This window comes from Strigops habroptila, chromosome 16, assembly GCF_004027225.2.
Source record: "Strigops habroptila isolate Jane chromosome 16, bStrHab1.2.pri, whole genome shotgun sequence".
NCBI lineage: Eukaryota > Metazoa > Chordata > Aves > Psittaciformes > Psittacidae > Strigops > Strigops habroptila.
Genome location: NC_044292.2, coordinates 3,110,973 through 3,129,737, shown reverse-complemented (window position 1 = coordinate 3,129,737; position 18,765 = coordinate 3,110,973). Strand labels below are relative to the sequence as shown.

Below are 18,765 nucleotides of genomic sequence, written 5' to 3'. Positions count from 1 at the left end.
GTGAAAGTTAACAAGGAGACCAATGATACTTAATTATCCAATGGAAAGTTTGAGACATTGCTTCCTAAGTTACACTAAAAATGTTGGTATGGGATCAGTGATTTCTTGAGAATATTGCAGGAAGTCATGGTCAGCAGATACTGTGTTGAGAGACTGAAATCATGGTCAATGGGTGTTCTCAACTGATTACTGGCAGTGTTCAAGGTCGGGTTGGAGGGGGCTTGAAGCAACCTGCTCTAGTGGAAGGTGTCCCTGCCCGTGGCAGGGGGTTGGAACTGGATGAGCTTTTAAAGGTCCCTTCCAACCCAAACCATGGTTCTATGGTTATGCTGTGTGGAATGGAAAAGCAACGGGCACGTTCCCAGCGGTGGGTTTTCAGAACCGCTCCCGTTTGGCTGCGGGGGGCGCTGGGCTCCGTGGTCCCCTCACACGGGGAGCTGTGGACGAACCCCACAGGAGTTGGGGCAGAGCCGTGAGCCGGTTCCGGGTTCCCCCGGCCCAGCCGTTCCGCGCATGCCGGGAGCCAAGGGGCGGGCCCAGCCGCCGTGGCGGCCGCTCTGCGGCTGGAGCGGCTGGGCCGGGGCCGCCCGGGGAATCCCGGCGGCGGCTGGAGCAGGACGGGGATCCCGCAGTGGTGCGGAGCGGCGCGGAGCGGCGGGTGCGTAGAGTCGGGCCTGGGAACGCGGAGTCAGCGGCGGGAGAGCCCGGGGAGTTGGAACGCCCGCAGCCCTGGAGGCGCTCGGCCTGGCGAGACTCGGGGGCTTCCCACACCGCGCTGTACGGGGGGGGTTTACCGGCTTCTCTGCAGCCTGCCAGGCCTCTTGGAGGTGGAAGGGAAGTCTGACAGTGCCCGGGGCAATCTCCCATAGGCAGGGAGATCGGAACCAGCAAGTCTGCACAGAAACAGCTCTGGGGAGCTCTATGTAGCTGTTAGACAACTTTCTTATTTAACCCGGTGTCACAGAGATGGGAGTTCTTAGCTCCAGGCACGACCATTAGTTCTTTTTAACTGCAAGAAGTTAAGCTCCTTTTCACAAAGGATTCAGACTAAAGCAGTTTCATAAGCTTGAGCTCCTGGGTCTGAGCATGAAGGACTAACAGCTTCTTATAGATTATACTAAGAGTGGGTCTCATCTGGTAAAACCCTTCCAGGAAGTCCCTTGAGTAATGTTATTTTCAGAGAATTTGCTTTCCGATGAGCAATGGTGAGAGGATGCTCTTAGCTTTGTCCTGTGAGTACTGTGAGAACTTGTTTTGTTCAAATGATCTCAGATTTAGTGCCTCAAGACTGGCATTTCTATTTTATGCCCAGTAGTACACCTCTCACTTTTTTCTGGTAACAAAAAGGTATATTGTAGTTTTTTGATTGTTAGCACTGCTCTTCGTTCCAACCAGTGCTGTCATACAGCACTTGCATTTGATTCCTCATGTCCAGTTGCCAAGGCAGCAGACACAAAAACAAATGGGATGAGCTTTGGAGAAGGCTTTAAGGATCCTTAGGGACATAAGGTCCTGGAGAAGCACAGAGTTGTCTTCAGGGTATAATTGATTACTCAAGCCAAAAGCAATGGGGGGAGGGGTGTGTGTGTGTAGGTTTAGTTTTCTTAATTAAAACAACACTTTCTGCAAATTTAAAGGAGCTGGTGATGGTGTCACCATGTTGAACAATGTGACAGCTTTCCACTCAGATAGATAGATAGATCTATCTATCTATCTATCTAGCCCTTTTTCTCCCCCCTCTCCCAATAAAAGGGCAGTAACGGTTAGTACTTAATGTGTGGTACTGGAATTGCCTGAGCCCTAGTCCTGAGTCATAATTGAGTCTTTTGGAGTCTTCCTCCCTGGGGTAGGAAGTGGAGGACAGTTTTAACTCAGTATTTCTTTTGGATGTAGTAAATACATTCATATTCCTTAGTCATATTTTGAATTTCTGAGCATCCTGTTAGTATTGCAATATAAATTTGGATGCTTAAAAAGAACATTAAAGCAGAATAAAGTTGTCCTAAATATCAGCCTCTGAATCAAATGTCTTTTATTTGGCTTTTTGATGTGAGTTTTTCATGTTTACTGTTTCCTCTGTGAGAGTCTTGTCTCCATTCAGTCAGCTACAAGTTTTTGGGTGCAAAATATTTGACAATACATCTGAGAGAAGTAAGCAGTGGTGCTAGTTCTTAGCATAAAGAGTTTTGAGACTGGCTGGTTTCTCAGGAGCAATGATCAACACTCCCGGTGTTCCAACAGCTATATGTGGTTTTTATGAGAAGTCCCCTGCAGGTGGTTTCTCCTGAGACTGCTCCTTTGCTTCATGCTTCCATTATGTCGTTCACCCTTCCTCTGGCTTTGCAGTAAAATGTTTTCACAGGATGGAGATAGAGCACCTGCAGAGGCTGCGTCAGGCCAACCAGGACCTTCTACAAAGGCTCAGAACAAAGCAGGAAGAGATCAGAAAAAGACTTCCCAGCAAGCCATCTCTTGATAACAGAACAGCTACTGAAAGCTCTGTCCCCTTGCCCACAAGAAGGGTATGTGTTGTGTCTGTGCTAGAAGTGCTGGGAAGCAAATGGACCTTGTCTGAAAGACAGCAGCTCTGCCTATGGAGTGGTGCAGTAAAGGAGACAGATAGACACAGAGGAGCTGGTAGAAAGTAGAATGTGGAATATGGAGTCAGAAAAGTAGCTGTTTATTGCTTATCCTGTGGTCTCCACCATGTTCTTGCAAAGGGTTCAGAGATCAGTTCCTGCCCAAGAAATATAGGTTTCTTAATCTAAGATAGGAATGAACTTTGTGGAACATAATCTTTTTATTTCTTCTAAGCACGAAGGCTGAAAGTTTAGTGGTTCCTCAAATTGGGAAGAGCTGCATTTATCTGGAAGTGGATCCCTTTTTTATCTTCTCCAGGCACTTAAATAATGTCTCATGAGTAATATATGGGTTTGCTTTTTTTCCCCACAGGAATGTAAAGGGGTGAGCAGACTAGAACAAGAGGTTGATTTTCTGTTACTGAGTGAAGTGTCCTAGCAAAAGGTGTTTGTAATCTGAATGATGCCACATGGTATGAGAGTCTCTGTCCTTACAGAAGGAAAATCAGGCTGATGCTGTGGAGCCTACAGCTGACCCTGCAATGTTGGTGTCTGTGGAACCTGGAGCTTACGCAGCCAGAGCAGCCCTCTGTTCATCTCTTAAACACAACAGCAATGGCAGAGGGGTGCAGCAACAAGAGAAGATGCAGGAAGCAGTAGGTTTGGATTCCAGCTTTCCTGGGAAAGAGAAGAATGTTATGCCAGTGACTGCAATCATTACCTGTGGTAGAAAAACCTCTGGAGTGGAGAGGGGTGACCATGCTCAAGGAAGTCCAGAGAAAGAATCGTTCCCTCTGGGACATGGAGAGAACAGAAAACAGTCCACTCTGCTAGATGGCTTCCATGAGAAGAAACAGCTTGAGAGTCGTCTGGCCCCATCCCTGAGCAGCAGCCAAGGTGAAGAGACCAGCAAGCAACATGTGGTTGTTAGAGAGCCTGTAATTCGTGAATCAGTCTTGCTGACATCTCAGTCCCAAGAGTCAAAGGTAAATGGGGTTTTTGCTTATTTTCATCAGTCAATAGTAAGATGGGGAGAAAGGCTCAGGAGAACATTACTTGCTCTGTTCTCACTGGGCAAATTGGAAGTTGGGGTCAGAGCTGTTCCCAGCCTTAGCAGCTGGGGGCTTGTGGCAGTTTGTTCAGGCCCTGCTTTTCTTAGCCCTTGAACTGAAGACTGCAGCACTTCACTGTGAGACTCCTTGTCCTCTGTGTATGTGATTCACATCTTGGAGAGAACAGCCTGGTGTGGTGCTGCTGCCACATAGCTTTTTTCCATAGGTGTGAAGGGCAGGTTATTGCTGTGGTCTTCCTCCAAGTCACCAGAGGTGGCCTGATGTTTGGGGATGTGTGATGCAGGGAGCATTTTGTTTAAAGCCCTGACAAATTCTGCCTTTCCCTGGGCAAGTCCCCTGCCTCCTCTTTCTATTTTATGACTTGATAAAACAAAGGACTGCTGAGCAAGTTACGGGTAGAGGCATAGATAGAATCCAGCCACAAACTAAGCCACAACTGTCCCATTTGAACAGCTGCCAGTTGTCTCCTAAGCTGTATCTTTGAATGTCTGCTACCTGTGTAGGAAGTCTTTATGAATTGTTTTCTTCCCAGAAGGAAGCTGGTCATGTCACTTTTGAGTCTGACCCTGAAGAACATACCATACCTGTGAGCACCTGGTCCGTGCGTCCTTTCCTGGGCTATGACTGGATTGCAGGTGAGTCCTAAACAAGAAGCAAAGCTCTCAGTATGTTGTAGTAATATGACAACTTAAAACACAGTTTACGGCCCTTTTAAATTGAGGTGTGACAGAACCGCAGCCCTAGAGCCCATGTAGAAGGTCTCAGCAGAGAAGCTGCAGTTTTGTCAGATGCTGTTCCTTGTCCAGGCGAGACCAGTGCATCCCTGGAATGGTGATGTGGCAGTGGTATGGGAAGCCAGGCAGCAAGTGTCAAAGCTGAGTGGGGTCAGAGGGGATACCAAGTAACCAAAATGAATGAATGCAATAATGGGCCCAAATGATGCAGTAAATCTCTGGTTTGACACATGCATATTTTTCTTAGTATCCATTTTGGTGCTTCAGGCCTTTGTTTTGACTGTTTTGTGTGAGGCTTGCTTTGGTGCTTTTCTGTGTTTGGTAAATCCTTGATCTTTTCTCTTTCCTTGATGCTCTCAGGGCTTCTAGATACAAGCCCTTCAGTAGCAGAAAAATCTGACCAGTACTTTGCTGAGCTGCACGAGTTCCGACAGGTCAACAAAGAAGAATGTATTCACAAGCAGCACCCAGAGTAAGTGGGTATGGGGGTAGGGCTGAAGCAGCAATGTATCTCTTTAGAGTAATGAGAAGTGTAGACTGATTGGAGTGGGAAATTCTAGGTGGCTTTGTAGGCCTTTATTTCCCTCCCAATCAGAAATGTATGTTTTGAAAAGGTGGGCCTGTTCAGGGAGCCTACCCCCCTGAAACTAACTGATTTGTTTGTATGTTTCTTTAGGTGCAGGGCTCGGGACTACATAGATGCTGAACAAGAACCAGATTTGATAACCAGTTCCCATAAGTGTAAGATCATATTTCTTCCTTATCTAATTTCTGTGAACAAAAACAACTGAGCAGTCTTTGCCTGTCATTCTGAGAAAGCCCCACATCGTGCAAGACAGGGAAGAATGTGTTGGTTTTAGCTGCAGCTTCTAAACCGGATTCAATTTTCTACTCCAAAGATACTGGAGTCTTCTAGGGATCCCCTTTCCATCAGTGTCATCAGGGTTTCCTGTAACTGGCTGATCTCTTTTTAACTTGAGGAGGTTGAAGTTCTGGTTTTGCTTTTTAGGAACTTATTTGGGGACAGGAAATGCAAAAGATATTTCAGGAAAAATGTAAAAGATATTTCAGCTCTTTCTATAGAATGCATGTGTGACACTGGTAGAACCCAGCTTTGCTGAGTGGATTGAGAAGCCTTCTGACAAACTAGCAATAAATATCGTGATGGTGTGTTACTCTATGGCAGGTGTTTACTGTTACCGGTTAAACCAGCGCTTCTTCCCTGTCCCTGTGGATTCAGAGTCTGCCTGCCCCGTGTGTAAGATCCCACGTACTCACTGGCCCCCAGAGAAATTGGGAGAGCCAGCCTATGTCAGGTAAGTAAGAATTATTGCTTTGTGATATGCACAATTCAAGGAAACAATAGGGAAGAAAAAGCTGATGATGTGAGGGAGAAAACAGTGCCAAATTGCACTGTAGACAGTTGCTGTTCTCTCTCTTGCTTTAAAACTCCTCACTGATCTTTTCCATAAGCAGAAACAGTTTTGAAGTCAGTGAGAAATGCATGTTTTATCTGAATTTGCTCCAGAATCTGAATGTACATGTTAAGTGTCTAATGCTCTAATCCAAAACTGTTTCACTTGGTTCACTTTGGGATTAGACCCTTGGATTCTGAGTTGGGCAGGCATGCAAATTTCATTTGCCTTGTAGAAAGTGTAGGCAGTTACTTCCATTGTGTGGTTGCAGGGTCAGCATTCCCAGGTCTACCCTTATGCCTGCCTACAAACACAAAGCCCATCGCAGGAAGAGCTTTGAACCAGAAGACAGTCTAGCGTTACCTTCGGTAAGTTGCTGTCTTCTTATTGATACTGATGGCACAGCCCAGGCTGTACGTTGGTTTACAGCACAAGAAGGAAGGAGAATCTGGGACTCATCCCCCAGCAAGGTTTCCACTAAAAGTTGTGATCTGTGTCACTGAGATAGCAAGAAAAACCATTGGTGTGTGCTTCTGAGTTTCATACCTTTGTGTAACTGGCATAAAGTATATGACACATCTCCAAATGCTTTACACTGAGAAAAAGAAAGTGCCATATGGAGCTATATACTTCTGAGGCATGATTCAGCTGACTTATTTCAGGCATTGACATTTCAACATGATGAACCAGACCTTAAGAGTGCCTGTGTTTCTTTCCACAGATGTTAGGGAGTCTCAAAGACAAGTTTCCATGAAGTATTCACAGTGTATTGCACATGGGCCAGGCAAAATCAATAATGGCAAGGGTGGGTTTAAAACTGTATCAGTAGAGTTGGTCTTGTGTTCCAGCCACTAGGCAATGCTGCAGGCAGTATTACTAATCAGACCTAGCCATGGTCTAGACATTTCCAGGGAAGACGTAGGAAGAAGCCTGATTTTGAGGTTTAGGGAACTGGACAAGTCAAGATGGGTTCAGAGAGGCTGGTTGCCTGAGTTCACAAAGCAGGAGATGGATTCAGAAATAGTTAGTGAAAGGTGGAAGAGGGGACAACTGTGCAGTTCTGCTTCATTAGAGATTTCTTCTCTTTCCTGCTAGTCATATAAAACTCCAAAAATTAATTACTTGCTCAAACCTCCCTGCGCAGAAGTCATTATTTAGAACTAACAGGCCACAATAGATTAAAAAGGGTAAAGCACTCCAATGCAGCACTCCCATCTCTTCACAGCACTGCCTGGCTGGCTGGAAAAATATCATCCCTTCCAGCAACCCCACACTCAGCAGTTTGGATCTGCGAGCTTCCCTGGAAGAGAACTCTCCTCACCATCCTCGCCTGGTAAGAATAGCCTGTTAAGTGCCCCTGGAGATGCTGTGAATTGCATAGACAGGAATTGCAATCCTGTCTCTCTAAAGGGCATCATAATCATCGGTGGCTGAGCAAGTGAAAATGCCTGGAAGATTTTCCCCTGATCTCCATAGGGAAGCATTTTACTTTGGTGCTGTGGAAACTAGTGTGAGCAGACACAAAACAGCAAATGGAGCTGGAGAACTGGCAAAAGCCTCTTCAGCTCCCCAGTCTTCATCAAATGGGAAAAGTCTGGTATTCTATTAATACCCTCTTCATTTGGATTCCAGAACTTGGTGTCCAGAGTGTCAGGAGGAACCAGAACTGACCAGCTTCTGAACCTGACCCGCTTGGCACACTTCAGATTTAGCAGTGCTTCTCAGCAGAAGGAGCAAAACAAACCTGGCCACTACAGAGCAGCTCCAGATTTAAACCTGACTGCCTCAACTCTGTGAACTACTGGCTTGATTGTCCTGGGGAAGGGAAACAACTCTATTTGGATAAAAATAAATCTTTGAATGGATTTATAACTAGTTTTCATAGTCATGTGTGTACAGGAGCAACCAATAGACATACATGAGAGTTTGTACATTCAACTATGGTTTTTTACTTTCTTTCTTTGCTTTTTGCAGCTACTTCTAAGCAGATGCATGAGCTCCCCTGCCTAGGGCTGGATAAAGTGATGTGTACAGGATGACTAACTAGTACTGTTACCACTAGGATGGCTGTAGCAACAGAGTTCATCTGCCGCCTCAACTAAATAAACCAGAAGTGTAATGTTAACTCTGGATGCCAGGGTGAGGAATGGGCCTCTGGATGGCCTGGTTTAGTGGAATGCATACAAATATGTCCATTTCCAAATGTTGGAAACATGACACATAATTTGGTAATGCCTTCAACTTGAGTTACTCAATAATTTAGTTTACAAAAGTGCAGTTTCCTTTCAGTGCTATGTCTGAGGGTGCATTACATCAGAGTAATCGTGAATGTGGAAAAAGTAAAATGAGACGTTATTTACCAAAAAGCCAGATAATGCCTTAAGATGTTTGTAAATTCTGCTTGCCTCTGCTTTTCCAAGCTTTTTTGGGGATAAACCAAAAACATTTTTGAGTTTTTAAATTGTGACAAAAGAAAATATAGTATATAATGTGATTTGTTTAAACTTTATAGACTGATCTTATTTTCCTTGTCTAAAAACAATAAACCCGATGTTTTATTTTGCTTTGAATAAGTCTGAAACAGCAATTCTTGCCACAAACTTATTTCTGGGGTCTAATGTGACAGAAGGAATTAGGATTATAGCAATGATATTTTCAGCTTCTTGGCATTCACTGTTATTTATATATCAAATATATTACTTATTAAATCAAATGTACGAATAGACTTTTTTTAAAGATTGAAAATATTAAAAGAAATTAATCCAGTGACTATAAAACACTAGTTGCCAAATGTTATAGTAAATTAAAATTCAAGGTTTTTACTACCTTGCCTTCAAACCCAAAACATTAGAAGTCGTAAAAATCAGCCACTTCAAAATCAGAAAATGTCATGAGTAGTGTTGCTTGAGCATGTGTGTAATAAAGCTACTTCTGTAGTATTCTATTACTCCTTTCTTTACTAGGCTGTCGCTGTTTGCAGCTCAATAAATAGACAGTGGGCATGTGTTAAAGAGACTTTCCCTCATGGCTTAGCTGGGTCTCTGCATTCTTTTGCTCCTAGTATCAAGCAACATTTGACTAACTGCTGGTTTACAGGACCTTCTCTGGTCCCCTCCACCTCAGCTTCACGCTACACACACGTGATCAGCACAGATCAGATACCTGGTGTAAAACTTACCTAAGCACTAACTAAGCTTGGCATTATAACTAAATTAGCTAAAACAGAAAATGCCAAGCAGCCTTGGTTTTGGGCATTGCTACCTTTAGCACCTAAAACGAAAGGAGACTTGAATGCTAGAGACAGATGCACGTAATCAAATAAATAGCATAAATAACAATAGCATGCCTATAGGGGTTTTCTGCTTTTTATTCTGATAGACATTGTCCTCTGCTGGAAGAGCAGAGAAATCAGGGAGGGTTGTCTGCTTTATTTGTTCTGCTAATTTTTGTTTTAATGTTATCTTAACATAGAGGATTATCTTCTAGGAAATACAGGCAAACTTTAGAGAACAGTAGCATGGGTTTTTTATAAAATGGAGGTGCTTCTGCCAGTCAGTGATAGGACTTCTTTTGAAAAACCCGTTCCATTGTATTTGAAATCAAAACACACAAAGTCTGAAATTAATGCATTCACTTAAAAATGAATGCAGGTTGTAAAGTTCCTATGAAACCCAACCTCTTCACCCTTTTCATTGCTGTTGCTTTTATTATAGACTTATAATAGCATCGTGTGAGGTAATAGCCTTTCCAAAAAGCCAGCAGCAACAATAAGGACTTTCCACTTCCCATTCTTTTAAATGTCTAGTTCAAGTGAGAATGAATTTAAGACTAAGAAGTTCTAAGAAGGATGGCAGTGGGAAGCCTGGTTTCACTTTGGATGTGTGAGATGGATTCTTTCTTCTGAGGAGCAATGGTCTCCTCCCACTGCAGCCTTTCCCTCAGTGAGACTGTTGCTAGAACCTTTTCTCTGCATCCAAGTCATCTCCTTCCATAAAGCTCTGTAAAACTTGATGACAGTGCATCCTCAGCCAAATTTAACCAATGGGTTAAGAAATCAGTGACACCGTTGATTAAAAAGGAACTGACATACGTATATATACAAAATGCTCAGTATGCTCCTTTCAGTCTTAGTTTTTTCTGGAAAAGAGGTCTGAAAACTCTCCCTATTGCCAGTCCTGGGAAAGTCTGTTACACACGATTTCTTGTGCTTGGATGCTTAGGTTTTATATCCGATGTGTTAACCTCGGCAGTATAGCTTAGAGAGGCTGAGACCTTCCAGGCTGTGGAAAGCCCCGGGAGCCCCGCGTCTTGGTTCGGGCTGTGCGTGAAGCCGCCGTCCTCGTTCCGCGGCCGCAGCCTCCGCGGGACCGTGCCCGGAGCCCCGGCGGGGCACACCCGGCCCGGTGCGGGCAGCGGCCACGGGCAGGAGCGCGCAGCGCGGAACTTGGGCCCCGCTCGCCGCTGCGGACCCGGCGCCGGGAGCGGCTCCGGGGCGAAGGCGGCGAGGCCGGACCGGGGCACAGCTCCGCCGCGGTGCCCGCACAAAGCCCAGGAAGCAGCGGACACCGGCAGGGCCCCGACACCGCGAGGCCCGGTCCCGTCCCCGGCTCCTCGGCTCACCGGCGCGGGCTCCGCACAACCCTCGCGGCAGCCCTAGCGCCGCCCAGGCCCCAACCCCACGTCCGCCCGGCGCGGGGCGGTGCCGCGGGGCGGGACCGAAGAGATTTGAGCCCCGGCGGCGGCCGTTACCTCCTCCTCTCTTTTGGCTTGTTCCTCGCAGGTGCCGCGGCGGCCGGTCAGGGCTGCCCCGGCGGGGCCCAGGTGAGGCGCAGGAAGGGCTCGGCCCGAGGCCGGCACCGGGAGCTGGAGCCGGGACAGGTGCCGCTGCCCGGCTGGTGATGGGGCACAGCGGGGGGGCCGGGGCCCGATGGGGAGGGCACGGGGGAGCGGCTGAGGAATAAAGCCTGGAGGGCCGGAGCCGGCGCCGGCGCCCCTCGCCAGGGCCGCCCGCGGCCATCCGGGGCAGGGCCCGCCCCGTGGGTCCCCCAGGCTACTTTCCAAGCACCGCCCGACCTCGCCGGGTCTCCCAGGGCCGTCCCACAGCACACGGGGGTTCGGGGCTCAGCCGGGGCAGGTTCGCGGCTCGGTTCGGGTCTCAGGAGGGTGTTTGGGGTCTCTGGAGGGTGCTCTGGGGGCTCAGGATGGTGTTTAGGTGCAGGTACCGAAGAGGCAGTACACAGGTGGAGTTTTAGGTGGCAAAGTGAGGGCAGATTGCTATGCTGCTCGTACAGTTGTGGAGCTCACTGTGTGTAGGTGACGTCCAGCATCAGCTTCCTGTCCTGGTTCTTAGGTTGCAGGAGTAGGGGCTGGACGTTCACACTCTGTGAGCCATGCTTCAGGACACCTGAGAGCAGGCAGCAGACAGGCAGAACGCAGGTGGAGTTTTAAGTGGCAAAACGAGGGTGGATTGCCATGTTCTTACCATTGCGGAGCTCACCATGTGTGGGTGATGCCCAGCACCAGCTTCCTGCCTGGGCTCCTCAGTTGTGAGAGCAGGGACCAGACGTCCACACTCTGTGAGCCGTGTTCCCATATGACCGAGAACGAGCACTAGAGAAACAGCAGATGGAGTTTTAGGTGCTGATCTCCCTGGGATCCAGGGCCAGCATGCCTGGGAGCCAGGGGAAGACTCACACTTGATATTAGGACGCATTTCTTTACAGACAGGGTGTTCAAACACTGGCACAAGCTTCCTGGTGTCCCAAGCCTGTGAGTGCATACGGACAATGCCAGTAAGGACTATGCCCTTAATAACATGCTTCAATTTCTAGTCAGTTCTGAATTGGTCAGGCAGTTGGACTAGATGGTTGTCATAGGTCACTTTCAACTGAGCTATGCTATTCTATTCAATCTGCTATGCTATTCCATCCCACGTTCCGGGTGCTGCACCTCAACCCCCTTCCCCTCCCTGAAAGCCTCAACCCCAGGAAGCTTCCTGCACCCTGAAACTCCCCAGAGCAACAAAGCCACATATGCCCCCCAAAACCTCTGCTTGGACCCCCAAAACACCCCATGGGACCCCCTCAAACCACCTCTGCACCCCAAACACCCTCCCTGAATGCCCAAACCATCCTGGGAGTCCCAAATCCGGCTGGCTGCCAGGAAAATCCCCTGCACCCCGAAAGCCATGTGCACCCCAAAATCTCCCCCAGAACCTCCCAACCCTCCTGTGCACTCCAAAGCCCTGCCCTGAACCCCTCATGCTGTGCTATGTTGTGTTATGCTGTGCTATGCCATGCCACTCTATTCCCTGCACTGACCATGAGTCAAATAACGATGAGACCGTTGTTTGCCTGAAATGCCAGATGTTCTTTCAGCTCCAGAAGCATTTCCAAGACTCACAAAGGATACAGGGTGAAACGGGATTTCATTTCAGTTCATATATAGAATTTAATTTAATTTCCTTTAGTTTCATTTCACTTCATTTGGAAGAAGTTCTTCCACAGGGAAGAGGGTGGTGTGGCCCTGGCACAGGTTGCCCAGAGAAGCTGTGGCTGCCCCGTCCCTGGCAGTGTTCAAAGGCCAGGTTGGACAGGGCTTGGAACAACCTGCTCTAGTGAAGGTGTCCCTGCCTGTGGCAGGGGGTTGGTACTGGATGGGCTTTACGGCTCCTTCAAACCCAAACCATTCTATGATTTTAGAATTTCATTTCATTCCTGCATTTAAATTAATTAAAGTTCATTATTCTCATTTATTCATTCATTCATTCATTCACTCATTCACTCATTCATGCACTCATTCACTCTTTTTTCTTTCTTTTTCTTTGTCTTTTTTCTTTCTTTCTCTTTCTTTCTTTTCCTTCCTTCCTTCCTCTTTCTTTTTTCTTTCTTTCTTTCACTTTCTTTTTCTTTCTTTTTCTTTTTCTTTCTTTTCCTTTATTCCTTTCTTTCTCTTTCTCTCTTTCTCTTTCTTTTCCTTCCTTCCTTTTTTCCCTCCTTTCTTCCTTTTTCTTATTTCTTCTTTCTTTCTTCCTTACCTCCCTGCCTGCCTGCCTTCCTCCTTCCCTCGCTTCTTTTTTCATTTTACTATTTATTTTCACTATTTAACCATCTTCCTTTATCTTTTCCTTTCACTTCCTTTCATTAACTTTCATTATTTTCATTCATTCTTTTTATTTTTTCATTTCAGTTTTCCATTGTTTCATTTCAGTTTATTTAATTCTATCAGTTCAATTTATTTTTTTTTTACAGAATGAAGCAAACTGGAAGAAAGCAGAACAAAACAAAAACCGGTCAGTTTGTTGAAACTGACACATCACTAACAATGTTCATCATTATCATTGGTGGACGTTCTACAGCACCTTGCTGGTGTGCAATCACACGATGACGTCTGCAAAGTGAAAGTCAACGTGGCATTAACTCACATTCAAATAATTTAATTTTTAATAGCACTACTTTTTCACAATTACTTGAAAGGGTGTCATCCAAGCAGTGAATCCGAAAAAGATACAAGGTCCAGCCACCACTGTGACCTATTTAGGAATTGTGTGGTCTAATGGTATCCAACAGATGCCTGAAAAGGCACGAAAAACCCTTCAAGAACGGCCAACCCCAAATACAAAAAGACAAATACAGCAATTTTTGGGAGCAGTAGGTTTTTGGCGTAATCAACTACCTAATTTGGCTATTTTATTAAAACCTCTGCATAGAATTGCCCGGAAAAAGACAGAGTGGGAGTGGGGACCAGAGCAAAATAAAGCATTTGAAGCAGTTAAGGCCCTAATAGGCGAATATATGGAATTACACCCTATCCTCCCTGTTCTGGTGGAACTACGTGTGTCAGTTAATCAGGGAACGGCTCTATGGAGCCTCTGGCAGTTACAAGAGGGAAGACGCCGCCCTCTGGGATTCTGGTCACGTCAATTCATGGGGGCAGCCTGAGCTGGTTGCCCATACACACATTTCTAGGGTTACTCTTTACTGAAATTAAGTATGTTCCTTATTTTATGCTTAGATATTTCACCAGGACCAATCTACTTCATCACCTACTTTAAACGCTTCTGACGGTTTAGCAGTTCTTCTTTACTAACCACTCGTATACTGGAATGTTGACACACCCTGGAAGATGCAAGCCACACCTACAGGCTGGTGCCTTCCAGAAAAGCAGACAAAAATTTATCTTGGGTTTTTGGTTTGGGGTTTTTTTTTTGGGCATATCTACATACGAAACCCACATGGTTAATGAAAACTATTGACAGCCTCTACTGTTTGAGGGAAACCCCTGAAGAGATGAAAAGTACTACAGGAACCGCATCTATGGCCACCTCACTGAGGAAGCTTCCCTTTGTCCACGTAGACCTAGTACACCAGGACATTACAAACGGGTAATTTTTGTGGCCACTAACAAATGGAACAATCTAAAAGAAAGACAAGGAAGTTAACGATTTTGTTACACACCTGCAGGGTTCTGAACAAAACTGCCAGGATATGGCAAATGCTGTTGACCTTGGCCATAAGGCCCTGGTTGAGCAGACGTGAAAGAAACCTGTGGAAATAAGCATTTAAGTATTCTTTGTGTAAGAATGCAATTATAAACTTGCTTTTTTTATCATTAACTTGTACAAGTTTCTCAATGATTTTATACATGGTAAACTCCTTCCCAGAGTCAACCATGTCAGTTTGGTATTGAAAGGTCCACAAAGGACTGCATAAGCCTTCTTCAACATGAGGCTGCTTAGGGCCTATCTGACATACCTTCCTTATTTTAGGAGTTGATGAACTGGGAGAGAAACTCCCATGTCTCCTTTTGTGTGAGCTCCTCTCCTGTGTACATGGTGAGCGTGCCTCAGGAGAGCGTGATTGTGACTGTTTTCGACTACTGGGACTCCCTCGTTTTCCACCTTGATTTTCTGAGTCCTCTGTAGTCGTGTCTTGCTTCTGAAGAGCACCATCAAATACTTCATTTCCGCTGCCTACTGGTCTGTGTTCACATGTCTTATGTTGCTCTTCTTCTTTTTCCTCTGTACTTCCCTTACTTCTCTTTTCTTTCACCTCCTCCTCTTTATCCTCTGACTTCTCTTGAAGATGCCTTTTCAGTCTTGGATCCCGCCTGCTAATTTCAGATACTGTTGTGCTTTCACATTCCCGCAAAATCAGTACTACAAAGTCAGTACTACAAAATATGTCACCTAGGCACATGTTCTCATTACAGCATTAGTTTTTCTACATATTCCACATGTTCAAGGCAACTAAGCTGCCGAGCATCTGATAAATTGCTCTCTGTAATCAGTGTAGAAGGTGTTTTTCCAGGTAGCCGGAAAGAGGCGTGAGATCTAAATGAGGTGAATCAGTCTTTGGCAATGTCTGTCGTGTACTGATGTTTGAGCAGGCTGCTACAGCTTCTGTTTTTTCACTTCATTTTGTTGCTTTTATCCACTGTTCAATACAACGGTCACTTTAGAATATAGTGAATGTTGTGATTCTACAAGTCACATCCCCACCACCCTCCCAATTATTCTCTTGCCTCCACATTCCCATTGTTTCCCCAAAAAATTCAGGTTTGATTTCATTCTTTTGGCCTGGTTTTTGCAAGAACTAATTTTATTTAAACAAGTAATAACTTGGGAACTAATTGTAATATTTACATTCTAATTACTCATGTGCTTTCTTCCTGAGTGGGAGTCTCTGGTGCTAGCTGATCGTCTTTCCTCACTGTTTAATGAGTGACCTCAGTCTGTGTTCATGTGTCTTATGTTGCTGCTCTTCTTTTTCCTCTGTACTTCCCTTCCTTCTCTTTTCTTTCACCTCCTCCTCCTCTTTATCCTCTGACTTCTCTTGAAGATGTCTTTTCAGTCTTGGATCCTGCTTCCTAATTTCAGATACTGTCTTGCTTTCACATTCCTGCAAAATCAGTACTACAAAATATGTCACCTAGGCACATGTTCTCATTACAGCATTAGTTTTTCTACATATTCCACATGTTCAAGGCAACTAAGCTGCCGAGCATCTGATATAATTTTCGTATTTCTACACTTTAAAGGTGCTTTATTTTGGTATAATTAGCTATCAACATAGCAAGGCTTTCACTTATGAATATAAGACAATACAGCTTAACCGCCGTCTTCTGATGGTGGCATCAAACTAGCCTGATCTAATGAGGAAACTGATTTTATTTCCAAAATCGGGCTTCCTTCTTCTCTAAGAGCAAATGTATTTGAAATAGCCTGGCTTGCTGTGAGCGACAAGAAGAGATGGAAGACGAGGATCATCGGCAGGCGTCATTTTGGAGAGAAGTTAAAAACAAAACCCCAAGAACTTCGTAATCGTTCCACAATCTAGAATAGAGTTTTGAAATCTAAAACCCAACCTATCCAATATTCTCAGTTCAGAAAATCCTCTTGCCGGTGTACAGAGGTCAGACACTTCATTATTAATAGACTAAATTGTCAGAAAGCAGCAGACAAACAATGACAACTACACGTATCTCCATCTGTTCATGCAGCAGGCATACAAACTTACCGATTTCTTTAAAAACTTGCGCTTTGCACGGATGCTGGAAAAGTCCATGTCTGGGGGCAGAGGGTGAATTGGCCAAGCAGGATCTAACACGTTGACTCTGATATCTAGTACAAGTAATTTCTTTGAAGGAAAAGTAGCATTCCATGTGGAGCGTAATTTAAATAAACATATCTTAGTATCTGCATCCACCTAAAACAATCAAACAATTGTATGGCTTGTTAAGTTAATAGAAAACAATTTCTTGATCTTTTCTGTAGAACTGGAGGTTTCATCTATTTCCTATTTCTGTTAACGGGTTGCCGTTTTAACACAATGAACTTGCTATACAGAATTTATAAGCAGTGCAGGTCATACATCTATACCCACGGAATCAGAAGCTCGAATGTGGAATTGTTGTTTTAAGGCTATTTGAAGGTTTTATTGTACATTACCATTCTCTGAAAACTTTCTTTCAACTATTTCAATAGCAAAATTCTCATTTTATTTGGCAATTTCTGTGGAAAAAAAAATACGGTAACAAAAATACTGGAAGGCAACAGTCTCTGAGGCCATACATTGTGCAGGCCTTGGTGCCGAATGGAATAGAACAATGACAAACACATCAATAAACAACAAACTCTGTGAGCAGAAAAAGCTGTTGAGTCACAGAAGGATTTTTTCCCAACAAATGGAGCAAAAGGGGTATTAGCTAAAATGAAGTCAATGATATTTCAGCTCGGCTGCAAAATGAGCCTCGTCTGTGAGCCACAGATCAAGCATACTTGTAGGAGCGAGTGGCCATTTTATCTCTTCACAATTAGTTTGGATTATCTCATGAGGGGTAAGTTAGAAATTTACAGCAAAGAAAAATTTAGTTCATTTCATAACTTAAGTCATTTGATGAAACAATAAATGAATATCGGTTGAGGACAAAATACATGCAGCTGTCCTAATTTCAGTATCCCAATTCAACTGTTATGTATTGACCATGAAGACGGTTTTTGTTGCATTTTATTTCAAAGGTGTTACCACATGACACAGAATAGTCTGGAAAAGTTCTTTCCGAGAGAGGCAGGAACGTCAACACAAATAAATTCATACTTATCTCTTGGGGGTACCTCTATACAATTTGCAATGAGAGGGTTTGAAGTTCACTGCATAAGGTGCAGAAATGCCTGGGCAAAAGTTTCTGACTTCAATTGTCTAAAGATACTTAGTGAGCATTTACTGCTGAGACTCAATTGGTAACAACATCAGTGCTGGAACAAAGTCAGTGCTGGAATTCTACTTGCATCTTCTACCACCACCAATTAGGCTATTAGCAAGAAAAAACAACTAAGAGAAAGGGAAAAGGAGGGTGTCCTGGCTTCAGCTGGAATAGTTCTCCTTCTCAGTAGCTGGTGCAGTGCTGTGGTTTTGACTTTAGTCTGAGAACAATGGTGATAGTTTGACCCAAACTAGCTAAAGGAGTATTCCATACCACAGCACATCATGCCCAGTATATAAACAGAGGGAGTCACCCAGAAGGCCCAGATCACTGCATGGGCCAGGCTGGGTATGGGTCAGCAGGTGGTGAGCAATTGTATTGTGCATCGCTTGCATTTATTGGTTTGTTGTTTTTTTTCCCTTTCCCCTTTTAGCTTTATATTCTCTCCCCTTGTTATTTCCCTTGTCATTATTACTATTGGTGGTGGTAGTAGTAGTTTTGTATTATACCTTGGTTCTTGGACTGTTCTTATCTCAACCCATGGGACCAACATTCCTTGGATTCTCCTCCCCATCCCTCTGGGAGCAGGAGGGAAGAAGTGGGGGAGTGAGCGAGTGGCCGCACGGTTCTGAGTTACCGGCTGGGCTTAAACCACGACACGGGGCAGTGAGCAGCCCAGAGGGATGGAGAAAAAAAAGAGAAGTATCAGGAGCCCTCTGGGGCAGGGGCAGCAGACAGAGAGGGAAGAGATGAAGGGGGAGAAGGAAAGGGACTGTGGGATACAGAATGAGCGGCAGCAAGGGAAAGGGCAGAGTAGAGCCACACAGAAACAGGGACCTGGGGGAAAGAGGGGCAGGGAGGAGAGCACAGGAATAGAGGAGAGCTGTGGGGAAGCAAAACAAATGACAGCAAGGGAAAAGGAAGGGGGGATCCCGGAGGGACTGAGAGGCAGAAGAGGGTGACACGGCCCCAAGGGCCTGGGACTCACCACAGCTCCCGCCCTCTGTCCTGCCAGGGAAGCTCTTCAGCCGAGGCCCTTCTTTCTCTGCCTGTCTGTGCTTTCCCCTTTCCTTTTGCGCAGCTCCAGCGCCAGCTGCAGGGCGCAGGCGGGGCTGGGGCAGCTCGGCGGGCTCTGGCAGGCAGGGTGCCCGGTGCCTGTGCCCACAGCCGGTCTGTCTCCATCTCCACAGGGCTCGTTTGCCTCAGCGGTGGCCCCGGCCCTCCCCTCAGCTGGGCCGCAGCCGCAGCAGAAGCTGCACCG

The 18,765-nt window shown here is 45.5% G+C and overlaps 2 protein-coding genes and 1 long non-coding RNA gene across 7 annotated transcripts; 2 read left to right on the top strand and 1 right to left on the bottom strand.

The window, feature by feature from the left end:
- The first annotated feature begins 517 nt into the window (after positions 1 to 517).
- MIIP (migration and invasion inhibitory protein) lies at positions 518 to 8,578 on the top strand. Of its 4 annotated transcripts, none has more exons than XM_030507551.1 (10): positions 518 to 658; positions 2,363 to 2,522; positions 3,077 to 3,565; positions 4,185 to 4,287; positions 4,747 to 4,858; positions 5,063 to 5,127; positions 5,573 to 5,702; positions 6,073 to 6,169; positions 7,027 to 7,134; positions 7,434 to 8,578. In XM_030507551.1, the coding sequence occupies exons 2-10, from the start codon at positions 2,364 to 2,366 to the stop codon at positions 7,596 to 7,598; spliced, it is 1,428 nt and encodes a 475-aa protein (XP_030363411.1). In that variant the 5' UTR covers positions 518 to 658; position 2,363; the 3' UTR covers positions 7,599 to 8,578. The 4 variants fall into 4 exon arrangements, 3 of the variants coding, with proteins under 3 accessions (XP_030363411.1, XP_030363412.1, XP_030363413.1); XM_030507552.1 differs by having other exon boundaries at positions 534 to 640; positions 2,345 to 2,522; XR_003994556.1 differs by lacking the exon at positions 518 to 658 and adding an exon at positions 7,212 to 7,311 and having other exon boundaries at positions 735 to 2,522.
- Positions 8,579 to 10,485: 1,907 nt separating this feature from the next.
- LOC115617271 lies at positions 10,486 to 14,415 on the top strand. The gene is made up of 2 exons (XR_003994559.1): positions 10,486 to 10,622; positions 13,052 to 14,415. It is a non-coding gene; the product is annotated as an uncharacterized LOC115617271 (long non-coding RNA).
- LOC115617269 (pre-mRNA cleavage complex 2 protein Pcf11-like) lies at positions 13,017 to 18,578 on the bottom strand. 2 transcript variants are annotated; one of them, XM_030507554.2, is made up of 4 exons: positions 18,493 to 18,578; positions 16,319 to 16,507; positions 14,258 to 14,944; positions 13,017 to 13,190 (listed from the first exon to the last, which is right to left on the bottom strand). In XM_030507554.2, exons 2-4 carry the CDS (start codon positions 16,364 to 16,366, stop codon positions 13,119 to 13,121), a joined length of 807 nt encoding a protein of 268 aa, XP_030363414.1. In that variant the 5' UTR covers positions 16,367 to 16,507; positions 18,493 to 18,578; the 3' UTR covers positions 13,017 to 13,118. The 2 variants fall into 2 exon arrangements, with proteins under 2 accessions (XP_030363414.1, XP_030363416.1); XM_030507556.1 differs by lacking the exon at positions 18,493 to 18,578 and having other exon boundaries at positions 14,258 to 14,345; positions 14,555 to 16,325.
- Positions 18,579 to 18,765: the final 187 nt, after the last annotated feature.